General features: G+C 46.2%; 4 protein-coding genes across 11 annotated transcripts in view; 3 read left to right on the top strand and 1 right to left on the bottom strand.

Moving 5' to 3' along the window:
- Positions 1-26570, bottom strand: part of LOC105662535 (uncharacterized) — a 33194-nt gene that overhangs the window by 5883 nt on the left and 741 nt on the right. For 2 of the 5 annotated variants that reach the window (XM_012285650.2, XM_076540461.1), the window contains exons 1-4: positions 21562-21700; positions 21315-21349; positions 20943-21179; positions 20711-20852 (exon numbers count right to left, since the gene is read on the bottom strand). In XM_012285650.2, the coding sequence (XP_012141040.2) occupies positions 20711-20829 (119 nt within the window). In that variant the 5' untranslated portion in view covers positions 20830-20852; positions 20943-21179; positions 21315-21349; positions 21562-21700. Of the gene's footprint in view, positions 1-20710; positions 20853-20942; positions 21180-21314; positions 21350-21470; positions 21541-21561; positions 21701-23420; positions 23557-26570 lie in introns of those variants that run through there. The other 3 variants (XM_076540463.1, XM_076540462.1, XM_076540464.1) reach the window with 3 other exon arrangements.
- Positions 103-21784, top strand: LOC100877361 (two pore potassium channel protein sup-9). 2 transcript variants are annotated; one of them, XM_076540457.1, is made up of 9 exons: positions 103-1678; positions 1760-2190; positions 2509-2680; positions 6310-6466; positions 6534-6629; positions 6760-6939; positions 7325-7509; positions 8398-8549; positions 21644-21784. In XM_076540457.1, exons 2-8 carry the CDS (start codon positions 1882-1884, stop codon positions 8502-8504), a joined length of 1206 nt encoding a protein of 401 aa, XP_076396572.1. In that variant the 5' UTR covers positions 103-1678; positions 1760-1881; the 3' UTR covers positions 8505-8549; positions 21644-21784. The 2 variants fall into 2 exon arrangements, with proteins under 2 accessions (XP_076396572.1, XP_012141049.1); XM_012285659.2 differs by having other exon boundaries at positions 6554-6629; positions 6749-6939.
- LOC100878558 (TWiK family of potassium channels protein 18) lies at positions 21804-24340 on the top strand. Of its 3 annotated transcripts, none has more exons than XM_012285662.2 (5): positions 21804-22061; positions 22137-22491; positions 22642-23033; positions 23102-23549; positions 24205-24340. In XM_012285662.2, the coding sequence occupies exons 1-5, from the start codon at positions 21804-21806 to the stop codon at positions 24315-24317; spliced, it is 1566 nt and encodes a 521-aa protein (XP_012141052.2). In that variant the 3' UTR covers positions 24318-24340. The 3 variants fall into 3 exon arrangements, with proteins under 3 accessions (XP_012141052.2, XP_003703437.2, XP_012141051.2); XM_003703389.3 differs by having other exon boundaries at positions 24202-24339; XM_012285661.2 differs by lacking the exon at positions 24205-24340 and having other exon boundaries at positions 23102-23668.
- Positions 24318-26510, top strand: LOC143265897 (uncharacterized; the record flags this gene model as incomplete). Its single annotated transcript, XM_076540489.1, has 1 exon — positions 24318-26510. A coding segment is annotated over one exon (534 nt), but the record flags the coding sequence as incomplete, so codon positions are not given.

The raw sequence follows: 26570 nt of genomic DNA on the forward strand, positions 1-26570 counted from the left end.
CCCGTCTCTCTACCGGGTGTCGAGAAAGTTGGAATCCGGTCAGGGACGGCCAGCTTGGTTCCAGTTATTTTTAGGGTCGCGCTATTTTCGGTCACTGTGTCGAATCGAGTGGTAAGGAATCAGTGCACGAGGAAACCTCGAGAAAGCGGCTCGTTTTCACGCAATTATCCGCGGCGGTCGCGAAAAAAGAGCTCGTCCCGATAGTGTTCCGCTTTCGCCGAAAAAATTAGGACGGTACCGTAATCGAGTAATCGTTGCGATATAGTAGAATCGAGATTAAACGTTCTAACGAGACGATCTATAACTTCGACGTTCTACGTCTTGTGTAATCTTTAAAGATTAGAAACTGGCACGATCGACGAGGATGAAATTCCAAAGAAGCGAATAGATATTTCGGAAGGAAGTTCGAAATATTCGTTCGGAAGAATTATTTGGAAAGTACAGTCTACGAAAGGAAGACGATTGTAATCGAGCAAAAATAACTGTTTCACACGTGGAGTCGTTAGAGCACTGCGGCTACGACTCTATCGCTCGATTCGTTAACCATCGAGAAATCCGAAAGGCGTCGAATGAATCACAAGGGGAGATGATCAACAAGAAGAAACTGCTATGCAGCACGTGTCGGGCGGCTGTCGTCTGAAACGCGTCTATCCCTAACGAAACAACTACGCGAGCAAGTAATAACGAAACTGACAACTTCGTTCCTCTTTATCCTGTCACGTGGCATGCTTTTGATTTTCAACGACTATCCCTGGTCGGATGGTAAACGACGTTTTCACAATAGATTTCGTTAAGCGGATCGTGAAACGCGTTTTCGATTCTACTAGTAAACCGAGTCGATACCAGACACTCGAACGATACATGTATACATGGGTATATGTAATTGCTGGAATCGGAAAGGATAGTAATATCGAATCGCGTCGGGTCAGCGATCGCCGACTATAATCTTGACCTCTATTCCTTCTTAGCATTCCATCGTGCCTTCCTATTAATTTATCCGAAACGGACCGTAGGCAATCGCGGAAACGACTTTATCCGCGAAAACGGAAACGAAAGCGTTTCGTTACCGATTACGCGAACATCGGCGCGATACGAGTTACGATCTTCTAATATCCGTTGAAACGCGCATTCTTTTAAAAGATCGCCACCCGAAACGACTAAACCAGAAGCTCTCGTTAACTTTACCGTTTATCTTTTTTCTTTTTTTTTTTACGACGCTACCGAAATACTTTCGTGACGATGCGCAGTACGGTCCGAGCGTTATAACAAGAATTTCGCGTGTCTTAAATTTTCATCGCGACCATGCGCAACGAACTCCCGTCCGGCGTCGTTACGCAAGAAACTTCGAAATTACGCTTCTTCCCGCGGCCACGCGTTCGTTAAATTTACGATCAGTTCGTTAACCCAGCTAACCGAGCCGCTGGAGGCGGCCAAGCTCGCTGGTAATTTTGCAATTAGTTGCACCGTACCTCCCTGCGTACCCGAACCCTTTCCAACCCCTTTTCAACCCCTTCTATCGGCACCCGTATCGCCCTCCGCTGCTCATGCTCTCGAAAAAGATTACGCGAACCGTTGATAATCGAGAAAAGAGCGTTTTAAGACCGCTGCCGACTACGATACGATTAATAAACGCTGATAACTCGTCGCGTTATTATATCCGAAGGATATCGTTCAACAAGTAAATAGCTCTTTATCCGTTAAACGAAATACGAAGTACGAGGCAAAAAACGATATCGAAGGAATTTCTGGATAATTTTAGATCGGCCAACGCGGATACCGTAAGGAACAAGAATCGGCCGAGAACCGGGGAGAAAGAGAGAAGGAGAAAAAACGTAAGAAAAGTAGGCGCGATATCAGGAAAACTAGTGGGTAGAACGAAAGATGGAAGGGGATCGAACATCGTACTCGACGTCGAACAGAAACTGGCAGGGTGGAAGTTATCGGAGTCGTGCCGGAAGAAGGAGAAAACGAAGACGGAAACCGTGGGGAGAGAGGATAGCCGACTGGACCAGAGCTCTGATAGCCTTCCTCTTCAGCAACGTCGGTATAGTGTGCCTGGTGGTTGGATATACTATAGCCGGTGCCTTCCTTTTCACCCACATCGAGAGTAGAAACAGCCTGGACATCACCGGGGACGTGATCAGGCTGAGAAACGTGACAGCTGCCACCCTCTGGGAGCTTACATCCAAGGTGACGAGTTCCTTCTTTTCCCATTCCCGTTCCTCCGTTTTCTTGTTCCGCCACCACTCTTCTGGACTTCGCCGCTGCCCGAGTGTCTGCGCTAAAAAACGGCCAGAAGGATGTTGCGGCTTGGCGCTTATCCTTCTTTTTGCGAAATCGTTCGTCCGAGCGTAATACGAGAGGAACGGCGCGTATCCGTCTTCTCGGCATCCTCGATCGATCTGCGAGGCCGTTGTTCCACGCGATCAAAACCTTTCACCGAAAGGAGACGGATCGAAATTATCAAATATTCCGAACGTTTATTTTTATTTCTTTCTCTGTGAACAGGAGAACGTGTTCTCCGAGAGAATCTGGAAGGCGAAAGTGCGAACGATCCTGGAGAGCTACCAGAAGAAACTGGTAACGGCTATAAAGAACGGTTACGACGGATCGGAGGAAAACAAAAGATGGAGCTTCGCCGGTGCTTTTCTCTACTCCCTCACGGTAATCACTACGATCGGTAAGCTCGTTTTCTTTTCGTCTCTCGTCCCTCACCTTCCGGATGCATCGTTCGTCTTTCGCCTCTCGCACGAAGCGACGCGACGAGAGGAATATTCGGCTTTGCAAGCTACGAGTTTACAAAAAATCGAAATATTTGTGAACCCTCTTCGAGTAACCTGCTCGCGAAAACACCTACAGATTCGAACGTTGCGACAGCTACGGTACTCGAGTAATCTATTAGCGAACGTATTTAATCGGTCGAAAATTTTCACGTACACGCGCGTCTAGTTAAAGTTCATCGTTAAAGGAATAAGCTGACGACGATGAGCGTTAAACGCGTCCTTCGGAAACACGGTCAACGACGTTGAATCGGAAATTAATCGACTCGTGCGCGACCTCCAACGATCGTCGAACGAAGGTCGAGCTCTACCTGTACAATCGACTTTCTTCGATTCGACGATGCCCGCTTCTCCGTATTTAGGTTCGTTCCAACTATTTCGACACCGAAACGAACGATCTCGAGCAGAAAATATCGATGGAAAATCTCTCTCTGTACGAGAGACCACTTTTCCGAAGAAATTTCCAACGTAGGACGGAAAAAATCTTCGCACGTTCCTCTTCACCGAACTTCGAGTGTCGATTTTTAACGCGTCGAGCAATATTTGTTCGCGCTCGTTCAATATCCGCGGACGTAAACGTATCTAAAGACAACGATCGGACGAAAGTTCGTAACGTAGATTCGACGCGGTCAGTACGTGTGTACTCGAGCGATCGTACAGAGCAGAATTTCTGCAACGAGGAGCAAACTCGAAGGTAAACAGGAGCAAAGTCTAGCGTGTTAACCAATCTGCCTCGTTATCGATTTCATCCTTTAAACTCGGCCAACAATTGCCAACGTATCTCTGCCGTTTTTCCTCCTATTCCAATTTCTTAACTCGATTTACGCGATTCGCCACGGTTAAGAATCGTTCCGCGTGGAAAAAGGATACGAAAAGTTGTCGAGGAAGATACTCTTTCGACGATAGACGATATCGAAAACGAATCGAGTTGTCGGATTAATTAATACTGAAACGGAACACGGTATCAATCGGAAGATCGATTAAGATCGCAGTCCTTTCGAGTAGGTTCGTTAATCTCGGGAGGTCGACCGATCGATCAATCGGCTCGACCGTTCATTAATTTCCGGCCTAACGAACACGAGGTTCCGCTCCGCGTACGTATCGTGTACGAAAATCATTTTCCAAGCAGACGGGACGACGATGATTCGATGAAATCGTCGTCAAATCGACTTCTCTCTTTCCACGTACACTCGCTTAGCGTTGCTAGGAAATTTCGAAACAGATATTCGAACGGTTTCACCGCGTGCGCCGTTTCCCGCGGAAAATAGCTCTCTCTCTCTTGTCCAGTAAAGCCACCACTTTTGTTTCCAACGTCGATTTCGATCGGTCCAATTGTTCACAATAGACTCGTGTACGCAACGATCGTTCGCGGAGCTTTTGTCGGCGCAAAATCTCTGTTACCCTGACAAATAATTCGTCTACCGGATTTTATAGCGACAGCTTCGACAAAGAAGGAGATTTGTTAAACGCTTTTGTAAGCACGCGACGATCGGAGGCCAGAGCTCGTTAGGCCTCGTTACGTTTTCGAAAGTCTAGAGATCTTGGACATCCTGAGATGGTAACGCAAAATTTCCGGAGGGAAATTTTCCTGCCGGTTCGTCGTTTTCTCGACGGAAGTAATCGCGTGCTCGCCGGTCTACGACGTCCGTAACGACTCGATTCTTCTGATCGAGAAGTTCGGGAGCGAAGATAAGCACCGCGTACGATCTTCTGACCACAAATTATCGCGCGAGTGCGCGCGGGAATAAAAATTCTATTGTACTCTTTTTTCCGGATCGTGACGACGGCTCGATATTTCTTTTTTACACAAAGGCTCGCGGAACCAGCTTCGGCAAAGGGTTAGATAGAAGGGAATTAACGACGCGAACTTTTGGTACGTTAGTGGCGTGGTCGCGCGCGCGCACGCGACCTTTTAATTAATTCCGGGAGGGGAACAGGCACACTCTCTCTCTCTCTCTCTCTTCTCTCGTCCCTCGTCGCCCCCCTGACTCTTCGTCCTCTTCTGGTTCGAGACGAGACCCTGCCATCCACTTTATCTCGACCGTGATTACAGGCCAGCAGCATCAGCCTAAAAGGGTCGGCTAGTCGACAGCCAGATCGATTCTCGCGAACTAAACCTCCCTCCCTTCTCGGTCCGCTACGATAACCGCTTTCCAAACGCGTCCAAATTTTCGATCATTATCGTTCGATCGATGCCGCTACTATCGCCGGACCATTCGAAAATATCGCGATATCCTCGGAACGATACACCGACAAACAAAGCTCTCCTATTAAACAAATTGATTTAAAGAAGAATAGAGCGCGAGCACTTCCGGCCGCGTTAAATCGAAATTTAAAGTAGACTCATTTATTCGAGGTAGTAGATCAATATCGAGGAATTTAATCCGAACGTAATAACTTCCCACGGATGTTGGGTATCGATACGCGTACTATATCGGTATAGTTGCGTCGAAATTTTTCAAACGATTCTCCAGAATCGTCTTATCGCGAAGTCGATAAATTATAATAACGCGTTCGATTTTATCGCAGCTCGCGTCCTAGATATCAAACGCACTCGTTCGCGTGCACTGACGCATCTCCCGAATTTTCTGACGCACGAATAGTTAACGAAAACTCGCCTCGTTGGAGAAAAATCATTCGCGTTGTTTTATTAATTGCCGCAATTCGTGGTAACTGCAAATACCGGCTTGCCGAGTAATTTCTGTCCGTCTAACCGAAACACGAACGGAACGAAACGTTCGATTCGCCAGGTTAGCTTATAATATTTATCGCTGTTATTCGTCGTGTCATAATTAACAGGGGAGTTAATAAATAACTATGCGTTGACACGACTGAACGGCTAAAAGGATGTAAAGTTTTTAACGGAATCGAGACAAGGCCTAACGAAACGTGGTCTTCCCTACATTCTGCGCAATCGGTTTACTCTGATTGCCCCATTCGATTGACAAAGATTTTTAACGAGCTACTCGCAAAAGCATCGAAATAATCTTTTTTCATCGAAAGTATGTACGGACAGAACTTATGCAGCGAGCTAATATTTAAAAATAACAAAGCGAAAAATGAAACCGTCTGCGACGCTTCGTTTATTTAGCGAACGGGAGTCCACGTTTTTAATGCATCGGTTGCTTTGTGCCTCGGCAAATTTCCAGCGAGCTCGAACCATCTCCCCGCCGTTCGAACCTATCCCCATTCCCCACAACCCCTTCGTCGTCGTCGTCGTCACCGGTGAAATTTATCCGAAAACGCGCACGACTTTACCTAGACACCCAAACTTTCTCCGCGATTCGTTACCGATCCCGTGAAAAAGCTTCGCACAATTTTATGAGATTCAACCCCTTCGCGGACATAGTTTCGAACAGACGATATCGAGTACATAATGTATACGGCATTAAATATTCATCGAATCGATGCTATCTCCTTCGAAAAATGAACAGGTTTTTTTCTTTTTTAATAGAAGCTAACGTTTTAAGGATTCTTCTAAATCATTTTACTGCAGGATTTACTTACGATTCAATTTATCGATTCGCAGGTTACGGAAATATTTGTCCAAAGACGAAATGGGGCAAGGTGGTAACCATAGTGTACGCCATAATAGGCTTACCGCTCTTTTTACTTTATCTGAGCAACATCGGTGACATCCTCGCGAAGAGTTTCAAATGGACGTACGCTCGTTGCTGTCTGTGCAAGTAAATCCTTCTTTACTCTGTTTCTTGTTGTCGCGATCGAAATAAAATAGCGCGCTACTTCCCGCAGTCTAATTCGCGCTGTTAAAGGTGTCGCAGAAGACCGCGCGAATTCGCGATCGGATCTCGACCCGTGGACGCCGACATCGGAAGAAATCGTTGCCAGGTAAATTTTCGATTCGACTCGTTTTCTCTTTACATAACTTCGCTAACAGCTATGATATATATGTACATATATACATATACGTATGGTATAATCGTAAATACATCGATGTTTATTGGCAGATGATTGACAGGAATGGTAGGGAGATCGATTCGTTCGACGCGGACAACATCTCGTTGGAAAACGAGAGGATGAAAGAGGCTGGTAGAAACGACGAGGACGACGACGACGACGACGACGACGACGACAGTAGTGATTATGATCCGCAACGTGTCACGGTGCCCCTAACCCTTTGCGTGGCAATAATGGTTGGGTAAGTGTCGATAACGTTGTATCAAATAATTCGTAACGACAGCGTCGAAAGGAGCACGATATTCGTTCTTTATTTATGCTAGTTATACTTCGTTATACTTGCCTGATTATCTACCGTCCCCATTCTATTTGTCGGACCAACCTATTGTCGCGACTGAACTCGGAGTCTGACCGTACATCGACCTATTCCACTTGCCCGACTATCTATCTCTCGAAATCCCAAATTGTATAATTCTAAAGGAACGTTACCGTTCCCGTAAACGATCTAATTCGTTTCGATACCGAGCAAAACTGTAACCGACTTCCAAATTCTTCTCGTTTTATTTATTTCGATATTCGAGTTTCACGGCGTTGCTTATGGTTCTGCTTCGAAATTACTTTTCCAGATACATCTGGGGCGGTGCAATTCTGTTCTCCGAATGGGAAGACTGGAACATGTTGGATGGTTCTTATTTCTGCTTCGTCTCCTTGTCGACCATAGGTTTCGGCGACATCGTACCAGGCGACAAAATCTATGCTGCTCAGGGTTTCGATTTATCCTTCATCTTCTGCTCCATGTACTTGATGCTCGGTGAGTCTCTATTTACCGAAATAAAATTTCCGCAAAAACGAAAGGCACGGTAACGTAACGCGTTAAGAAAATGAAAAGTTCCTACATCGAAAGGGAGAAAAGAAACGAGCAGGATCTTAACGGGGCAAATGCTCGTCGCGATTGTTTCTTTGGCGTGGCGACAATTGGATTCCTACGGATTTCCGGTGGAACAGGTTGTCGTCGTTGTCGTTCTCGCGTGAGCACGTTCTAAACGCTACTCAGCGTTTAACTTCGATTCGTAGGAACGCGTTAACGTTTCCGACATACCGATCCAACGAGATTCGTTAATCGATGAATTTTTCGAAAAGAAGCGTTCGAATTCGGTCGACGATTTGTCAAATTTTACGCCCGTCTCGTATCGTCGTGACGCTTAATGAACCGAGGGCTAAAGTGTCGCGAAGCGTGTCAAGGGTCAGAAGATCGATCGCTTTTCATCCCCCATCGCCCCTAACCTACCCGTTTTCTACCTAACGAAACTAAACTTTGACACCGTCGCGCGAATTCTTCTCGAAGCTGACACGAATCGAGTAGCTCGATTTCAGTCTTTTTTCTTTCCTCTTTTTTTTCTTTCGATTGCCGTTCAATAGCAAAAGTGGCTTTGAAGCGTCGTTTTTCGAGCGGCGAACGAGACTCCGATAACTGTTTCATCATTTAAAAGCATTGATTTAGATTATCGAGCCGACGTTACGACGCGATACAGCGACTAACGCTTTCGTTTACCAAAGCGAGATAAACGGATTTTCTTGCTTTGGTAAAACGTAGCGGAGAAGTTACGACAAGTAACTAGGTATAAGTTTAATTCACGCGGGATTCGAGGAATTCGAGTTCGACGAATTGGCAATAATAACAGAGATTATCGCGTTACAGGTATGGCGTTGATCGCGATGTGCTTCAACCTAATGCAAGAGGAGGTGATAGCGAAGGTACGCGCACTCGTGCGTACCATTAAATACATGTTTCGATGCGACAGGTGACCAAACTCCACCGTCGGCCATCTTCTACGTCTTCCAAGATGTTTCGTAAGTTTCTAAGACCGGAATAAGACACCGATACAATAAATAATTAATAGCGAGAAACAGGATATGATTCGAGAGGGAAATTGTAAAACGATTCGAAGCGAAAGACGATCACGAACGCGTGGCGAGTCGGGTGGCGCGTGAAAATTATCATTCTATCGGCTAGTGGGTTGACAGAGACGTCTGTTGCACGAACAGGGGATGGAACGGATTGTTTTTTCTTCGTGGCTCGCGTTCGTCCACGGGAAAAATCTGAAAGGGTGGAAAGCTTGAAAAGGGAGGAAAATAAAGGGAACACAGTCGTCGAAGGTACAAAGAACTCATCTTTGCAATCCCAGCGCCTGGATTTGCCGAAAAAAAAAAACATCCGAACGGGGGAGAAAAGAGAGTAAAAATGCGTGCTTCTTATGAAATATATTTCCGCAGAAATTTGTCCAGTTATACGACCAACGTTTTCGACCGATAAAAAACCACCATTCTTACCTAACGTCTCTTTCTTACCCGACTTTCTTTCTTTATTTCTTTAATTTAATTAGACAAATGTCTAGTTAATTTCATTAATTCGAGAGATTAGAAAGTTTAGAAACGATTAGCGATAAAATTAGGAAGCAATTAGAAGAGACGTAACGATTCTATTTGACGATTATGTCAACCTAAGATCGTTCGAATCATCGAAATCGATCAGTCCCGTTTCGACAGCTTCGACGTCACCGTGTTCCAATCTCCACCGAGACAGGTTTTCTCGAAACGGATCCCCAGGAGGCGACTCCGGGATAGCGAGCGAATCGATGAAGAAGCAGACGAAGCCGTAAAGACGCGTTTCCGAGCGTTCGTTTCTCGAAGAAGACTCGAAGAAGAGGAAAAGACGCGCGACAGTTAACCTAACGGCGAGGGCTCGGGATGCGCGCGTTGGTGTCGACTCGGTGGCGAGAGCAAAGCGCTAGGGGAAGTTGTAACGGGGCTGCGGCGCGGCTTCATGCGGTGATCGGACCGCACGAGGCGGTGCATGCGCCCGGAATCGCTCTCGCGAACGCGCGTGCGTCCTCTGCGCCCTTCTACGGGGTGCGTCCGTGCCGGCGACGCTATTCATGGACGGCGACAGTTCTCACGACACTCGACGAACGTCGTTCCTCGTTCGGTACACGCGAAAGCTTTCCTCGAATCCCTCGATATCGCGAATCCGAACGATTCGAATGCCCTGATCGCGCGTCCCATGTCCGCTCGAGATCCGCGTCCCTATACCGTCGAGCACACGATCCCGGTCAACGGATGCTGCGAGCGGATGCAGCGCGAAGCGTGGCTGCGAGTGCTCGATCCGTCTGCTGCCTCGGATGGCTCCGATAAACGCGTCGTCTCGGAACACGACGAACGAACGGGATGCACGACGTTTCGCGAACGTCTCCCGACCAGAGAGCTATGCCACTGACCGGCCAAACTAACTCGACGAGGACCGAGAACGAACGGAGGAATCGTTGATCAGTGTCCGAACAAGTGCCCGTTTCGAACACCGAATCCCGAGTGTTCCTCGCGAGGTGTTCTCTCGCGTTTCACCGCGTTCGATGCCGAGATTGCCCGGTTACGGACAGTAGAGTTGCCGGGTCCGTTGCGAGGATTCCAACGAGCCGAACAACAACCGAGAAAAGTTTGGCGAGTCGATATGCCTCGCGAAACGACCGTGAGAAGTTGAGTTCTCCCACGATACGGACCGAACGACGATCCCTGCTAAGGTAAGTACCAAGTTACGGGGCGAGTTTCGAAAAAAACTTTTTCGAATGTTTCCGAATCGATGCACCACCGCCACCGCTACCACCACCGCCACCACCACCACCACTATCACCGACACCACCACCATCATCGCCAATCGCTACCACCATTATGAACCGTACACGCGAAACACGATTTTTATCGCGTTGCTGCCTGCCGCAGTTCCGGAGACACTGTTTTCTTTCCATGAACAGTTACCATTATGATTGGTTAAGCGACTCGATTGGATATATGGTCACGGGATAACGAACAGATTTCTACCAAATTTGTAGAGGCTTCGACGACGATTTCTAGTACTCGAATACGATCTTTTCCCCCGATCGTTGTCGCGCGAAAATTTACTATAAATAGCAAAGATACAAGAAGCGTGTGTGTCAACTGTCATGACGGTGACCGGTGACCGACGTTACAATTCGATTAAACCACGTATCCGAAGAAAGAACGAATACTCTTCGATATAGAAGAGCGAGGGTGATCCTATCGAACGCATTTCCGAGAAGGCACGTACGAAAATGTCTGCGATTTACAGTCGACGTATTTTTACACGCTAACAACCAGTGCAAATAATACGGTTGACGCGTATCTCGTTAATTGACCGGGAAACTTTCTCCGCTAACAGAAAAACATGGAGCCGATACAAGGTATTTGGCATGCAACGTACAACACCGTATAATACATGTACTTTGTTACGTACATAAAAACGTAAAAGTTCAAAATATATTTACCAATTACGATTACGTTAAAAATATTTATGCAAAAATATGTAAAGGAAGAGAAATGAAAATTCAGGCAGAATACAACGTACACCGCGTAACTTTGTTATACATATTCGATCGCGTATGCGACTACGTGCACGTATGTACGTAAGCACAAATAGTCGTAATCTAATTAAAAGCAGCTTTAACTTGAAATATCCAATTTCATTCCGTCTGATAAAGTTGGTTAACGTTTCAGTCAAGTTTCCATCGAAATACCTCGTCCCCCATAGGCGCACCGTATTTTCGGTGCAGAAACGAGAAACGTTTCGCGTTTCATGGAATATCCAGTCGAGAGCTCGATTCGAGTAGATCGACGTTTAACTTTTCACGCTGCCGGGTAGAGGCGAAGTAATTTCGCCCGGTTGTCCCGTTCGTTCTGTTAACAGCTTTCGATAAATGTCCCGTCTTTGTTGGCTCGTCCGGTTCGTTTTACGTTCGCCGATTCGTCAGCGAAACTCGCTTTTATCGGCAAGTGACTTTTACCGTCGAAAACCGATTCCTTTCACTCCGATCTTAACGCTTTTTGTACGTAGCATCGGTGGGTACGCGCTGTATACCGATGACGAACACCGATCGGGTCAAACAGACGACACCGTATGCATCGGTGTGGCCAGGATGCGGCTAGAAAGCAGATTTCTAACTGAGATTTCGAATCGTTCAATTTGGACGTTTGAAAAATCGAGAAATCGTTCGATGCTCGCGAATACGCGCCGCTGCGAATCCGTTCACCGCAATCCTCTCGAGCGCGATTGCTCGTTGCTGCTCTACACGATCCGTAGTTAGTATTTTTTTTCTTTATCGAGCGTTGATTAAACGTTAACGCCAATCTATCGTTCCAGGCTTCACCGATCATCGTCGACGCCTCGAATAACCTTACTTATACGTATACTGTATAATAACTTTTCTCCCAAGTACTTAGTACTTTATAGAAAAAATAATGCGTAGCTATGGCCGCATAAAACACGACTTTGCATCCCGAGATCGTATATCGGCAACTTAATTCTTTGCCGAGACTTTCGAGCCGTCTCGTCATCGAAAACCATGGAAGTTACGAGAGGATACCGAAAGTTTCGACGGAGATAGACGGAAATAGCGAAGAGCAAAGTTTCAAAAATTCATTCGGCTACTTCGATTACGTATTAAAATGTCTTACAGGCAAGCGGTATATTTGAAAATAAAAAAAGGGAGAACTTTTACTAATACTCGTAACTGCTCGCTTACTAACTCCATTATCTCTATTCATTATCGAATATTTACTAACGCGTTACCGACGCGATGCGTAATTGTTCGACGGAGAAACATGTAGGTCATCGCATTTACGCTCGACTCTGTATCTTGCGATCGTGGAACGAAAAAGTGACTTGAACGCTTTCTAGTAACAATTAATTCGATCGTTTGTTACTCGACCAACGAGACACGCGTTTGTCGATTCGTCAGTGAAAATTCGCTTTTTTTAGTCGTCGTAAAAGCGCAGGCGTCACTCGCGTATAGATAATTCATAATGACGATGCTGGCCTATAGTTGTTCCGGCACACGGAAACCCCCCCGTTCTCAGCTTTTTTCCACCGACCCTTTTCTGTCTTCCTTTTTTATTTCCTTGTCTACTCCGACCAAGCTTTCTCTACATTCGGTCTTTTTTTTTTATTCACGAAGACGGAACTTGCAGCCTGCGGCGAGGATCTTTTAACGTAATTGGTACCCGTACACGCGTTCCACTTTAAGCGAGAAACGATAAGCGATATCGTTGTTTCTTCCTTTCCTCCGAATTAAGTATTTTCCGCTATGTTCGTCGGACGAAAAAGGACTTAACGATCGACCAATTAATCCGGCAAATAGCAATTTTTCTATAAAACGTCTATTCCCACTAACTTTAGTCTCGAACAATTTGCGAAGCAACGCACGCGTGAGAAATCGTGCGCAAGGGAAGTAGAGTTCGAAACGCGTCCGTCGATAGATCGATCTCTTTCACTCGCGTCGCTCTATCTTTCTTTCTCCCGCTTATCGTTTCGTGACCTCGTATCGGACACGGTCCACTAGTTTTCCTACGTTTCAACATTTACGATTACGATTCTTGTTCGCCGATTCGCGGTGTCGTCGAAAACGTTGTTCGCCGTAACTTTCGAGCTCGAGTACATAAACGCCGCTAATAAAGGTCTCGAAGGACCAAGAAACGGAAAGGATACCACCGACCTAACTTTAATCCCTCTTCTTCCGGCTGGACGAAAGAGAAGCGGTAGAAGAAGAGGAGAAAAGGGAAGCCCATTTACCAAGCGACCCTTAGGATTACAAGCTCTCGAAAACATCCGGCTAGGGCTGTTATTTAGCTCGTACGAAGGATGAAAGAGAAAAAAAAAAAAAAAATGTTAGCCCCGAGAAGCAGCGGTTGACTCGCTCCGTGGATTATTCGGAACGGAATTCGCGGATCGAACGAATCCGCGCGAAACGAGATAGAACGCTAATGGAGTTACGTAAATAAATAAAACGAACGATACCGTGCTCTTGGCAAACTAATCTTACGGGTGAACAGAGTTTTTCGCTCGACGCTTGCCGAACAAAGCCGTGTACTTTCTACTTTGCCGATTGATCGACGACTCTTCAAAGATTTAACGATCTCGGTCCGATCGGAAAACGACTCTGATCCAAAAGCGTCGGAAGTATCTCTAGAAACCTTCCGATTTCTCCGACAGAAATTTTTAACGAAATACCATACCAGCATCGAAAGACATTGACAATGACTAGTGCACACCGTGTAAAACTATTAAAACGACCTAAACTAACTTTCTTCTCTTCCTCTCTTTCTCCGATAAAAAATTTGTCAAAGCGTTTTCGAAAGCCGAATTTGAAAAAATCCGTCCGGGAAATAGATGCACCACCTTCTCGCTTCTTGCGTCCACGCGCTTTAATTCTTCGTTCTCGTCACGGCTTTAATTCGCCAGCTAAATTAAAAGCTTTCCACGTTGGTACGGTCCTTTTTTACCAGCGGAATATCGGTTCTGACTCGTCGCTTCTTTCCACACTCGCTGTTTTTCACCCGCTTTTCCGTATTTCGTAGCGAGATGTTCGGCTCGTTCGTCGAGACGAGCTCGATTCTTCGCGCTCCATCTCGGTCGTGTCTCGTCGACGTTCTTCGACGAGAGCCTCGACGATTAAATTTTCTTCCAGAAATTTATTCGGTTTCGCGATAACGATATAACCTTCCGCTTCTTTTACTTTTGCGGAATCTACAGCTAAAAGTGTACGGAAAAGAAAGGAAATAAGATCGGTGACGTTTCGAGTAGTAAGTTGGTTATGGCGCGTTAGTTTATAGGAAATGCGAGAAATTTCGAAAGTTCTCGGAGAGGGAGGAGAGCAATTAGGCGATCAGAGGGCACTATTTCGAAGTATCTTACGCGAACTGGCAAGTTCGATTCGCTGGAAGGCGAAAGAAATGAGAAAAGTTATGGCTAATAGAGAGGGAAAGAGAAAGAAAGCGAACGGTCCTGTTTGAAAATATTTTCTACCGACACGGAGCGGCGTTATCGAGTTTCTACCATTCTTTCCGTTCGAACGCGTTCACCGTGAAAAGCATCGTCGCGATGGAAGTTATCCGAGAACCTTTAACGGAGGAACGACAGCGGCGTTAAGAAGAAGTTAAGGGCGACTTTATATCGCGGGACTCCCTAGAAAATCCAATCGTTTCGCGCGACTCTCGGAGAGCGAAACTTTCGACCACCCTCCTGATCCCGCTTAATTTACGTTCCCCTTAATCGAGCTACGGTTTCCCGTCGAGCTCCTTTACTCTCCAAACGTTACTTCGAGCATTACGATTCTCCTCGACTATTCGCGATCAAACGTTACTATCGTTCTTTCGCTATTCCGCGATTCAGTCGAGAAATATCGTTTTACCGGAAGAATTCGAATTAAAATTTATAACTATGCCTCTTTCACCGGCCTCGCTTATTAAATCGTCATCAAAGTCATACGCTACTGGTCTCATCGACGCGACGGTCATATTCTACCGTACTTACGCGTCTGATCGGCTATTATTCCATCAGCCTAATCCGTCCGAATAGCTAAGACCGTATTCTATCGACTTCGGCTGTCCGACTGCTTAAGATTCTATTCGAGCCGATCGCTTTTGTTCGACGATCTACGGATCCTGGCCAGCCCACTCGATCATCCATAATCTTCTGTTTTTAGTGTCGGATGTTCGATCACCTATGCTCCTGTTTAACCTGTGGTCTTATTCTATTACCCTGATTTGTCTGACCATCCGTAGTCCCAAACTACTTGTTGGACCTGTTAGAGCAGCCACGGTTAACGATCGGGTACAGAACTTTCTTACGAATCTACCCTCTCTGGAATAAAGATCGAACCAAGGGAGAAGAAGAAAAGAAAAGTAGGGAAGATCAGGTGAGATTAATAGCCTATGCAGACTACAATGGCGATCGTAATCGGACGGGTAATTCAATTATCCGCGAGTCGAGTAAATAAATCGCGGCTGGTAGTTAGGTAAATGGCCACGTATTTATAGGCATAACGCAGAGACTAAGATAGAGAAGGAGAAGAGGCGGTAAGATAAGAAAGAAGCAGCCTTTTTATCCTCGGAGCGTCGCTAGAAGAGGTTCTCGTTCGCAAATGAGGCACGAGCCTCGAGATAAGGGTGGAAAAGCCGCGGGCCAGGCCAGGGTCGAGCGTATACGCGAATAAAGGGCGATCAAACGCGATAAAAACTCCGCTCGAGAACCGATAAGCCCTAATTGAATGTTCCCTCTCGATTTTAGCCGGCTATAAAGCCGGAAACTTTAGACACCGCCTGCCGATAACCACACTCTCCCGTCTTCGGCACACATTTCGAACGTTGGCCGTTTTGCATAACCGGCTTCGCGACGCAACGTGACCAAAACCGTAAACGATCCGGTTAGATCGTGCAAACCGTACGTCTCGTAATTACCGATAGTCCGCGCGCAGACGGAACAGATACATCGAACGATTCTCTCTATTACCGGACAAGTAAATAAATCGAAAAAGCTTCATTTCCGCGGCACACGGTTTCGAGAAGCGCGGAATTGCCGCGATAAAATTCCATTTACCGCTCGACTGTTTCGCGCATGGTCGAAATGTCGGAACACGGCGAGACGAAGGAGACTTCTCCGCTTCCGTTTCGCGCTCTCTTTTCTATTTCGTTCGAGCTCCGATTCGAGAAATTCGCCTCGATAATAACTACTTTCTTCGACGCCCCGTTGATTCGATGGAAAATTCTCCTCTAACCGTGCACGGCCTTATTCCGCTCGATTGACCACGCGTAGTCCGATTTTACCTGTTTAACCACGATCGACCCCGTTCTACTTGTCTGCTCACCAACGTCGTTATTTTAACGGATCTCACCGTCAACGACCCCGTTCTGCCCTTCTATTCTATTTGCCCGACCGTCGACTTCCAAGAACCGTAGATGTCCGACTACCGATAGACCGATACTACTTGTACGACCATCCGCGGTGCGAGTCTACGTACACGTGCATACGTTAATCATCTATCCTACCGCTTTTGAACGTTTCAAGGTCTCGTTGACCGGTTCGAACGGGGCACGTTATTTCCGTTCACGGAGTTCGTTTAATTCGGGAACGTGTCCCGATTCTTCGTTTCTAAGGGAACAGAGCCACGTCGATGACTGGTCTATTCTTACCACACGGAGGATTATCTCATAATCCGTGCTTCAAAGTATCGTCAATATTGTGACAACGTTCGATCTTCTCCCGTGCGGAACGTTGCAAGAAACGTGCAAACGCCTTTGGAACGAAAACATTTTGATACACGATCTTCGTCGTCCGATAAATGCCAAGTATACAGCACTCGAAGGATTTAAGAGATTCGAGATCGAAATTTGCATCTTCGAATAAATAGCAACCGGGTAAGATTACCCGAATCGAAGCGCTGCAACGTAAACGTAACTGTTGTTCGTCTAACCGGAAGATTCGGTTGACAAGCAGACTGTTACGAGCTCGTTATCTCACGCGAGCAGACGCATTTAATTCGAGACACTTGAACTTTGCTCGCGTACGTGAGCCTCGTCAGGCTGCTTTTTTACCAACACAGTCGACACTAGAGAGCGAAGCTCGAATAAAATGTTAGAACGTTCCCGCGAAAGATCGAGACTTTTATTTTAATACTCTCGCATTCTTAGCACAAACATCGTCCATTGTTTACCTTAAGTTTGGCTCGAGCAAAAAATAAACTTTAATAATATATTCTCGTTTGTCGTTTGCTTTCGGTTAACACCGAATTGTTCGATTGCTCGATACCGTATGGAAGAGCTACCTAATTGACAAACCTTTTTCAACTATTTTTCACCTTTCGATCGAATCCTTTCTCGTGTAGACCTTTAGTTAGTCGACTTTCTTCCTTTTTGTCAGACGTTGCCTCTTCTTAGCGAGTTCGCGTTGCATCGGAAATTCGGTCCAACGTCTCTTTGTGTCCTTCTCTCAGCCCCAGGAGGCTGCAAACTCCCACGCCTCTAGCTGCTCGGGCTATCGATTGCGAGCTGCCAGGGCCACCAAGACCCCTGGCTTGGCTTGGCTTGGCTTAGCTTGGCTTGGCTTCACTTGCTTTCGCTTCGCTTCGCATCGCTTCGTTGTGCTAACTCGTTACGCGGTGTTACCGCGTTCTCGATTGTACCACGACCACATTCTAACCTGTTCACTCGATATATTCCTTTTCACTGTCTCTTCCGCGCTTTCGTCGCTCTTTTTCCTTTATGTCTCTTGTAACGTTGCTAGCTGTTGCTCCCTCGATTTAGGTTAACGATTCGTGGAAGCATTTATTTGATTTTCGAAGCATATTCTTCGAAAATGAACCGGTCGCTCCGTTTTAACGATGTATTTCGTATCGACGCGTATCCGGCACTGCCGTTTTTATTTACCTTAATATTATCGATTGTTGAGAAAACTCGATGAAACTAAGGTTTTAAAAGGAACGTTAAACGAATCGGAAATTTTCTTCGTGTCCAATGTTCGGGAAAAAGATTGCCTAAACCATCCGTATTCGTTTGATCTCTTTCGTTCGTATCTATCGCGTTTCGTCCCTCTAGATTTTCTCTGCCTTTGTTCCCATCGCCGTATCGTCTTATCGTCGCATCTACGGCTCATTTTGTAGCTACTTTTTCACGCTGGCCTTCTCATTTTCCACATGCTGTCGCTCGTTATCTTCTCCGTTTTTACTTCCGCCACCGATCCGTCTTTGTCCAGGCGCTTTTTCTTCGTCGACGTCGACTTCTCTCCCCTTAGTCGCGTGCGAGTAACGCGAAGAAAAAAGCAACTTTTCCCTCCCGGGTAATCTCGGATGAACAGTCACGCGTGGAAACGGATAGAAAAATATTCGTTCGGAGTCGGATCGATAAATTTTTCTACATAAATCTCGCGTGTTCGACGCCGTACGACATCGCGTTGTATCGTCGCGCGAATCCAATCTCCCGCGTTGCAATTGTACTTCTCGTATTTCCCCGCCAACTATACCGGAAGTAAAGCTCACCGTCCGCATTCTAACGTTTCCATATCCTCGCGTTAGCGCCACGAGGGAGCTATTGCTTAGATGCGATTCACTCTGCTTATCCCTGGCGCGTTAATTAGTTACGCGCGTTAACGTCGTCGTCGATTATAGCACGGGCAGGCTGCATCAATTCCAATTAAACTGCCCTACACCCGAGGGAATGCGATTCCTTCGCGTGCCAACGGATGCCTGATTCGATCGCAACGGAAGTTTCCGCGTGATCGTGATACTCGATCGTGATCTTACAACGTACGAGCAAAGATTTTTAAAGGCCGAATATCGAAAGAAGGAAATATGTACCGTTTTAAAGTCGTTATTACCTTTTGGTTATTTTCAATATCGTTGGTCGACGTCCATGCACGTTCACGGCGCTAGGCGCCGACGTGGACGTCGCCGTAGGACGACACGGCGACCCACATTCCGTCGAATTTAATTTCATGCCTTATCTCTGGTAACCACGGTACAATGCTTCAACTGGGGCGAATCCTTCTATCTTTCCCTCCTCGTATACACGCCCCACATACATCGCTACAAAACGTGTACACTCCTTGTCACCGATGTCTTCTTCGCCAACCCCTCTTCTCTACTCGGCCACTATTTCGACGCGTTCTTTTTTTCTTTCTTTTTCTTTCTTTTTTTTTTTTTTTTGTTTTTTATAAAGCAACTTTTTTTGTCTCCATCCTGATTTCTTTTCTAAATCGGCGCAACGCGAAAACTTCGTCGAAATTAACGAGACGTACACCTTTGCAAATAATCGCGTGAATTTCGTAATACGAATCTCTGTCGAGTAACGTTATCTCTATCGATAGAGCAACGTCGAAATAGACGAGAGTTACGGCGTCAAACAGAACAGAAACTGTACACATTTGTTCGTTTGTCGAAACCGAGCATGCGGTAACTAAGCTTGCAAAGTGACGGCTATGCAAATAGCAAAACGTGTACTTCTAAATTCAATTAACTACGACGATACAGATTATGTTTCTATACGTGCACGCAACGCGTTTCGTCGGAATAAAATCTTCGCAGCAATTAGGATATTTTCGAGGGAAATCGTACGATTCTTTCGTGTCGGTTCTTTTAATCGAAAGCAAAGGGTAACGTTTATTTACATACACGGATCGCTAACCCCCTGGCAACCTATCGATTCTCTTTCGTTTACATCGTTACACGGTGATTGACACGCGAACAAGAAAACACGCAACGCGGGTATTTATACTCCGCTGTGAAATATTCCCGTAAGCATTCTAAAAAGTCGACTTTTTATTACTTTCATCGTTGCATCGATTTCTTGATGCGATTCAAAGTTACTAATCGGGTGATCGCTGGGAGCCCGATATCATCAAAGACGTTAGTTAGCTAAGACCTAATGAAAGGCTGATTGCTTGGAAACTTACTGAACGCTGATCAAGAGGTAACCGCACAAGCCGTGCTTGTCGGAAGCTAGATCACTTAAAGTAACACAGACCGGAGGCAGGAAGAGCAGCTTACCGAATTTTCCTCGTGCACGCGACGATACAACGAGAGTTTTAATATCCATTTATTAATCGTTCGATGCCCTTTCGCCATCGAGCATAGGATTCCCTCTTCGAATCGAAAATTACCCTCGCGTTCTTAACGCGAAAATAAAATTTATCTTAACGCGTTATGTACCTATCCTGGAGACGTATCAACCCCAATTGTCTCCTACATACTCGTTTTACAATGAGCGCGTTAAAAAGACGAAAGAGATACATAGAGAAACGATTCACAGACGTAGGCGTGTATTAAAACGAGCACGGCGAGAGTAGTTTACGTAGCATGTACACAGTCCGGGCACCGATAGCGACACGGAATTGTACAAGTACATCTGTTATAAAGCGAGTGTACGAGCTGTTGCAACGTGTCGGAGGCGGACACGTTTGCTGGAGGTCGATTGTGGCTATTTCTGTTCGCTACGTGACTCGACGCGTACGAAACGATGGGACAGGATCGCTTTATCAGACCGAGTGTTCTGTACCGTTGAAAGCTGGTTAAAAGCGCGAAAACGGGACGTTTATTTCGGGAAATTAAACTGCTTGATTATTAACTTCCTCTGACGGAACGCTCCCTCTACAGAAAATCATTAATTTCGCTACTCACCATTCGACTGCAAATTTTTCTAACGATTCGATGAAAGCACAAGCTCCATTGGTACGCTGGCTACGTAAATTTCTCCTCCAAGTATTGCCTTCGTGACTTAAATGTTTTGTGCTTTTCATGCTGCGAAATGCGATTATTCATTCTGTAAATAAAAATGACAGTTGCATTTACCTGCTCTACGATTACTTTTCACTGTACTTTATCAGGAATATACTCGAGACATCCAACATACCTCGAAAGATTCTTCGAAGTATCGCGCAGAAAAAGTTCTTGTTATAGCATCAAAGATCCGCGTGTAACAGACTTCCTAGCTCGAGGTTTATGTTTCTTTTTCTCTACGGCGTCGCCTGCTGCGCGAAAATCCTAACTACGTTGTTTCGTCGAAAGAGGATTCTACGAACGAGATACTGCACACGAGCTACGGTTGGTCCGTTGTATTTGAGAAAAATCTCGCTAAAAGTCTGGTTATCTGAAATCGATACGCCTTAAATATAGAATAGGATTTCGAATCGAAATACGTCGAACATTCGAGTAAACTATCGACGAAGTAGCATATACTTCGAGTCGTAATAAATTTGTTACGGTCTAAAAACATTATACTCACGGTAGTTAAGTCGATGCGTTCTTCTCCAATTGTCCCTGAAAATATACAAGCAGAATTAATATGGGATAAAAATTCGTCTAATCGGAATTTTAACCCATAACCATCGCGAACGCCGCAATCGCGATTGATTCGTTGAGCCGATCGTTGGCGAACTACCTCGAAGACGCATCTCGGATGACACGTATCCGAAACGCACTCGTCAGCACCGACGAAGACACCGGTAGCTACCTCGGAAGGGCTTAATTACCGTTAAGGAGCAATTAGGCCCATTAGGCGGAGAGACGAAGGGCTCTGACATCTAATGGGATCACGACTAATCTGTGCTACAGGCTTGCCAGCGCACCAGATGGACGAGGCTCGAGGGAGAATAGTAGAACGATAGGAGGCGATCGGTTGCGGCTGCAGCTGCGGCGTCGGTCGCTGCACCTGCAGCTGCAGCTGCGGCGACGACGCTGGCGGTAGCGGCTGGTTAACCAGAACGGCAGAACGATGCAGGGCACCGGCGATTACTATCAGAGGGCGCCAAGATGTTGTCCAGGAAGGAACCAAAATACCAACGCCGATACGCTAAGGATCAGCGCGTCCGTCAGAGGAGCGGAACTGTTGTGCTGCTGCTGTAGCTGTAGCACCGCGACGTCCACGAAGACACCGGGCTTGCTGGCCAGCCTCGGGGTCTGCGTCCTCGTGTTAGGTTACACGTTGCTGGGAGCGTTCGCGTTCATGGCTCTAGAAGGAGGTCTGAAGTCGGTAAGCCTGGCTTTCGCTCGTCGCGCACTCATTTTCTCTCGTATACTGAAATACCAGAATCATGGAATTTCGCAGGATTCAACGAACGACCTGCTAGTTCCCGGCTCGAAATCCGAGGGAACGTACGTGGTGCCGAGTCTGGAGGACGACGCCGCAGCCATGGAACTGAGGGCTCGCACCGTCGAAAGACTTTGGAGCATCACGGAGGATTTGAACGTGTTGTACAAAGAGAACTGGACGCGACTAGCGGCGAGAGAAGTTTTCGAGTTTCAGGAAAACTTGGCGCGTGGTCTAAAGAGAACTTCTTCGCAGTACGAGCCGGTTGGAACATCGTCACGATCCAGGGATCATTCGATGGAGAGGAGACCGCATCGGAGATGGACGTTTAGCGGTAGCCTGTTGTATTCGTTAACGTTGATTACCACTATCGGTAAGCTGTCCGCTATATAGAACTTTGAGGTCTTCGATCCGCGTGCGTTCAACCACAATCGAAATTACCAGAAAATACATCCATTAAGTTAATGCTGAACCACTAGATCTATCGAACGACGTTGCAACGGTATTCTATCGATGATTCTAGGGTATGGCAGCGTGGCACCTCGCACGGTCTGGGGTCGTTTGATCACGATAGTCTATGCTCTAGCCGGGATTCCTCTGATGCTGGTCTATCTGAGCACCGTCGGCGACGTACTCTCGAGGAGCTTCCGTCGCTTATACGGGCGGCTTTGTAGACCACGAAATTGCGCGAGGAAACAACAACCGCCTCCTCCGCCTCCACCAGTCGGCGGTATCATGAGCAAAACGTACAGATACGACAACCACGTAGACTCCAAGACCGGTAATTACTACTCGGCCAGCAGGGAGAGCTCTTGCGACGACTTGGGAACCAGAGGCACCAGCAGCGCGATCCTGCTCGACTGTGGAAGCGAAGGTCTGCTTCATGCTACCACGAGCTCTACCGCCGCCCTCCAGGTAAATCCTTTTCCTTAATCAAAAATCTCCTCGAAGAAGAATAGTAATCGTCATTTATTTTTGTTCAGGATGCAGGATCTGGAAACGGTAAACGTCACTTTCACCCCTGCTCGTTGTCCCTGTCGACTAGCTCGTCTCCGGGCTACGTGGTGGAGACAAGCGCCGTCAGGATACCGATCAGTCTTTGTCTGGTGATTATGCTGATCTACATATGCGGCGGCGCTGTCATGTTCAATCGACTGGAAGGTTGGAGCCTCCTGGAAGGTGGCTATTTCTGCTTCACTAGCCTCGGAACTATCGGTTTCGGAGACCTGATGCCAGTAGGAAGAAACGCAGCCTCCACCACCCTGGAGGAGCTCAGCCTGTGCGCCTGCTCGCTCTACATACTCGCCGGGATGGGCCTGATCGCCATGTGCTTCAACCTCGTCCAGGAGGAGGTGGTACGCGTGGTCAGGGTCTTCGGTAGAACCTGCGGCATGTCGTCGGGGGTGGTGGTCGGACCTATCGGTGGTACAGGTATCCCTGATGCAGGCATTCGACGGGGAACCGCTAGATTCGGCCGAGAAGAAATTTCCTGGCACCGCTTTAGTGACTCGAACGCTTTGAGCCCGGCGACGATATCGTCCATTGTCTAAATTGAAGTTGTTCGTTGATTCTGAAAGAAAATCCAACTGTTAACAGGATCGTACAAGGGGTTTCTCGTGTATTCCTCGATCGCGTTCTTTATATGCGTTACGACGTCGTCGAATCAGTCGATTACCTCGTAGTCAAATGTTATTTTACGCGGCCGAAACTAACCCGATTAACGCTTAACTAAAATTTCTCCTTAATACGTACATTCACATTTAACCAATTAGTTACATGAGACATCTTGCGTTATGTAAATTTTAAAGTATCCCTCTCTCCCTCTCACTCTCTCTCTCTCTGCATCTGCGAGGCCAACAACGGTAACAAAGTATCTTTAACGAAACGTCGAAAATAAAAAGACCGGGCTCAAAGTACATCGAATCGATCAATCATTCGCTTGCACGTTAAGCGGTTCTGATCCACTCGCGTCGGGGATTTCGATCGGGCATCTTGACCACTTTGCATAACCCCTCCATTTTTGATCGCGAATTAACAACGCAACGCTTGATTCGAGAGATTGACGTGTGGTTCGATGTTCCAGCAGGTACCAGTCCTGGGCTCAAAGGGGATCTCGACGATGGCGGAGGCACCAGCGATTCGCGACTGTCCGAGCAAGAAGAAGAAGCAATCGCCATGTCCATGGTGCCAGCATCCTGACAGCATCAGGCCAGGAGTCCCGGTGACGGGAAGCTCCTGGCCCACTCGTCCAACACTGCCATAAAACCATCACCGGGCCATCATTCCCTGCCGCGCAAGAAGACACCCTCCGAAATTAGAAACTCCTCGACCCAGCAATTCCAACGTGCCCAATCATTGAGGCGAAGTTGTTTGTCGCCCACCCAGTACCATCATCAACAGCATCATCATCAACACCGTCAACAAGAGAGCTCCCTGCACTTCGAGTACTTCGTACCCCGAAGCGTCAGCGAGTTCAATCTGGCCGCTGCTGCGGTCACCGATATGGCGGTACCGCCGCCGCCACCCACTTCCGTTCTGCGACCATCCTCCGCTGTCACGCCTCCGTTGTCCTCGACGGTCAATCCGATCTCGTCGAATCAATCTAGACTGTTAGAATGTTCAGGAACGGCGACCAGAAGCAGAGAGAAGATGGTCACGTTCGAGGACGAAGGAATGAACACCTCCACGCCTACCAGGAAAAACGTTTCCGGGCTGGACAATGTTTTCATGTGACGCTGCAATCACGGTTGAACTTATAAACGGACATTAGACAGGCGGAATGATCTAGCGAGGATCTGGTTAGAGTATTTAACGGCCGGATTAAGAATGATTATGTTTATTATGAAATTGTCAAGATTTTAGGGTACTTTGATGGTCGAATGTAAGAATAGTTTCGAATAGGATTGCTGGGCGATGAGAGATCGAAGCGATCGAGCTTCTTGGAGAAGATTTAAAGGTGTATGATCAACGAGCGACTTGAATTAACTATTTTCAATAAAAACAGCTTAGACAAAAACTCGGATAAAGCTTGAACAAGATTTGCTTGGCCGGGAGTTGAACGAAACTTCGATTAAATTTCGCCGAGACTTAGAGATAATACATATGACTCGATCGAGACTCGAAAATCGATGGGCAACCTTGATCTTGAAGGATATCGTATGGAAACATAGGAATCATAAGGTCATATCCTTATGAGTGAAACGAAAATGGAACGACAGAAGCGTCGTTCGAGGACAAGAGAAGAAAGCAAAAGTTACATGTAGAACTCGAGCATAGAGTTTCATACTCCGAGAAGACGCGTACTTCGAACAACGAAGCTGTCTCGAACGAGGCCAGGCTCCTTTTCAAAAGTTCAACGGCGAATTTGTTCGTCGTGACGAAAGACACTAGATTTCTATCGTTTACATTATAACTACCGTTACTGTAACACTAATTAATACTCTTATCGCTGCTGATACTCTTCTTCTTACCATTATCGTTGCTAGATTACGCGATACGAGCGAAATCGCGATTTCATCGATGAAATTCTGAGAATTCTTGGAACATACGCGATTGCACTGCCTCTTTCTCTCGATGAACATCTTCTATAAGATGAAATAATCGAAAGGGAGATAGTTCTTCGCGAAAGAATACACAGGAATTTCACGAAGCAAATATGTACACAGATTTTTTAAATCGTCGCATCGTCGAATAGGTATTAAAAAAATAAAAAGCATAGATTCGTTAAAATTTACGAAAAGAATTGTGTTTCGTCTTTTTATTATGTATTTCTTCGCAAAAAACTGAATCTCTTTCGTACTATGTCCCACAGGGGTATACTTATAACAAAAGACACACAGTTCTTTGAAGAATAAACGCTTCAAAGGAACCATGAGTTTTCATACTGTGTACTCTATTCCCTCGAGAAGCATAGTTTCCACGAAAACATAGAACAAATTATGACAAGAAAGAGGTGACAAAAGAGAGGAAAGAAAAGAAACACGCAGCCTTAAAACGCGCTTCGCGGGCGCTTCAATTAATAATATTGTCAGAAAAAAGACGGTTAAAATAAAATATAAAAAAAATTATGTGCATAGCTACGAGGTGGGACTGTCCTAATGTAATGGATAAGAAACTCGTTCGCTTAACTTTAATACGAATCGATAAGCCAGTGTCCAAATAAAGGTAATTATATAAACGAGAGATCGAAATTTTCCGAGTACGAACGGTTTTAGGATCATAACGGATAATGTCCACGCGAAGCGACGATTTCGAAACGAACGACGCCACTGAATTACCAGGTTTAATTATGGAGCTCAACGAGTGTTCGGATACGCTGTTTCTACACGTGATTCACAACATTGAATGAGTTTTCATTAAAAAGAGACGAAGTATCGAACAAACAGAATGAAATTGGTTCATTTATTACTTGAATCCTCTTTGATACGACGATTACGCTGAAAGTTTTCAGAA

The sequence above is a fragment of the Megachile rotundata genome, chromosome 15 (assembly GCF_050947335.1).
Source record: "Megachile rotundata isolate GNS110a chromosome 15, iyMegRotu1, whole genome shotgun sequence".
NCBI classification, from domain to species: domain Eukaryota; kingdom Metazoa; phylum Arthropoda; class Insecta; order Hymenoptera; family Megachilidae; genus Megachile; species Megachile rotundata.

Bases quoted from the DNA above. Each gene is read 5' to 3' on its own strand.
- LOC100878558 (XM_012285661.2), top strand. From the start codon at position 21,804: ATGCAGGGCACCGGCGATTACTATCAGAGGGCGCCAAGATGTTGTCCA. The intron at 22,492-22,641 runs GTAAGCTGTCCG...CGATGATTCTAG, and splicing joins AACGTTGATTACCACTATCG to GGTATGGCAGCGTGGCACCT. The intron at 23,034-23,101 runs GTAAATCCTTTT...ATTTTTGTTCAG, and splicing joins GCTCTACCGCCGCCCTCCAG to GATGCAGGATCTGGAAACGG.
- LOC100877361 (XM_076540457.1), top strand. From the start codon at position 1,882: ATGGAAGGGGATCGAACATCGTACTCGACGTCGAACAGAAACTGGCAG. The intron at 2,191-2,508 runs GTGACGAGTTCC...CTCTGTGAACAG, and splicing joins TCTGGGAGCTTACATCCAAG to GAGAACGTGTTCTCCGAGAG. The intron at 6,630-6,759 runs GTAAATTTTCGA...GATGATTGACAG, and splicing joins TCGGAAGAAATCGTTGCCAG to GAATGGTAGGGAGATCGATT.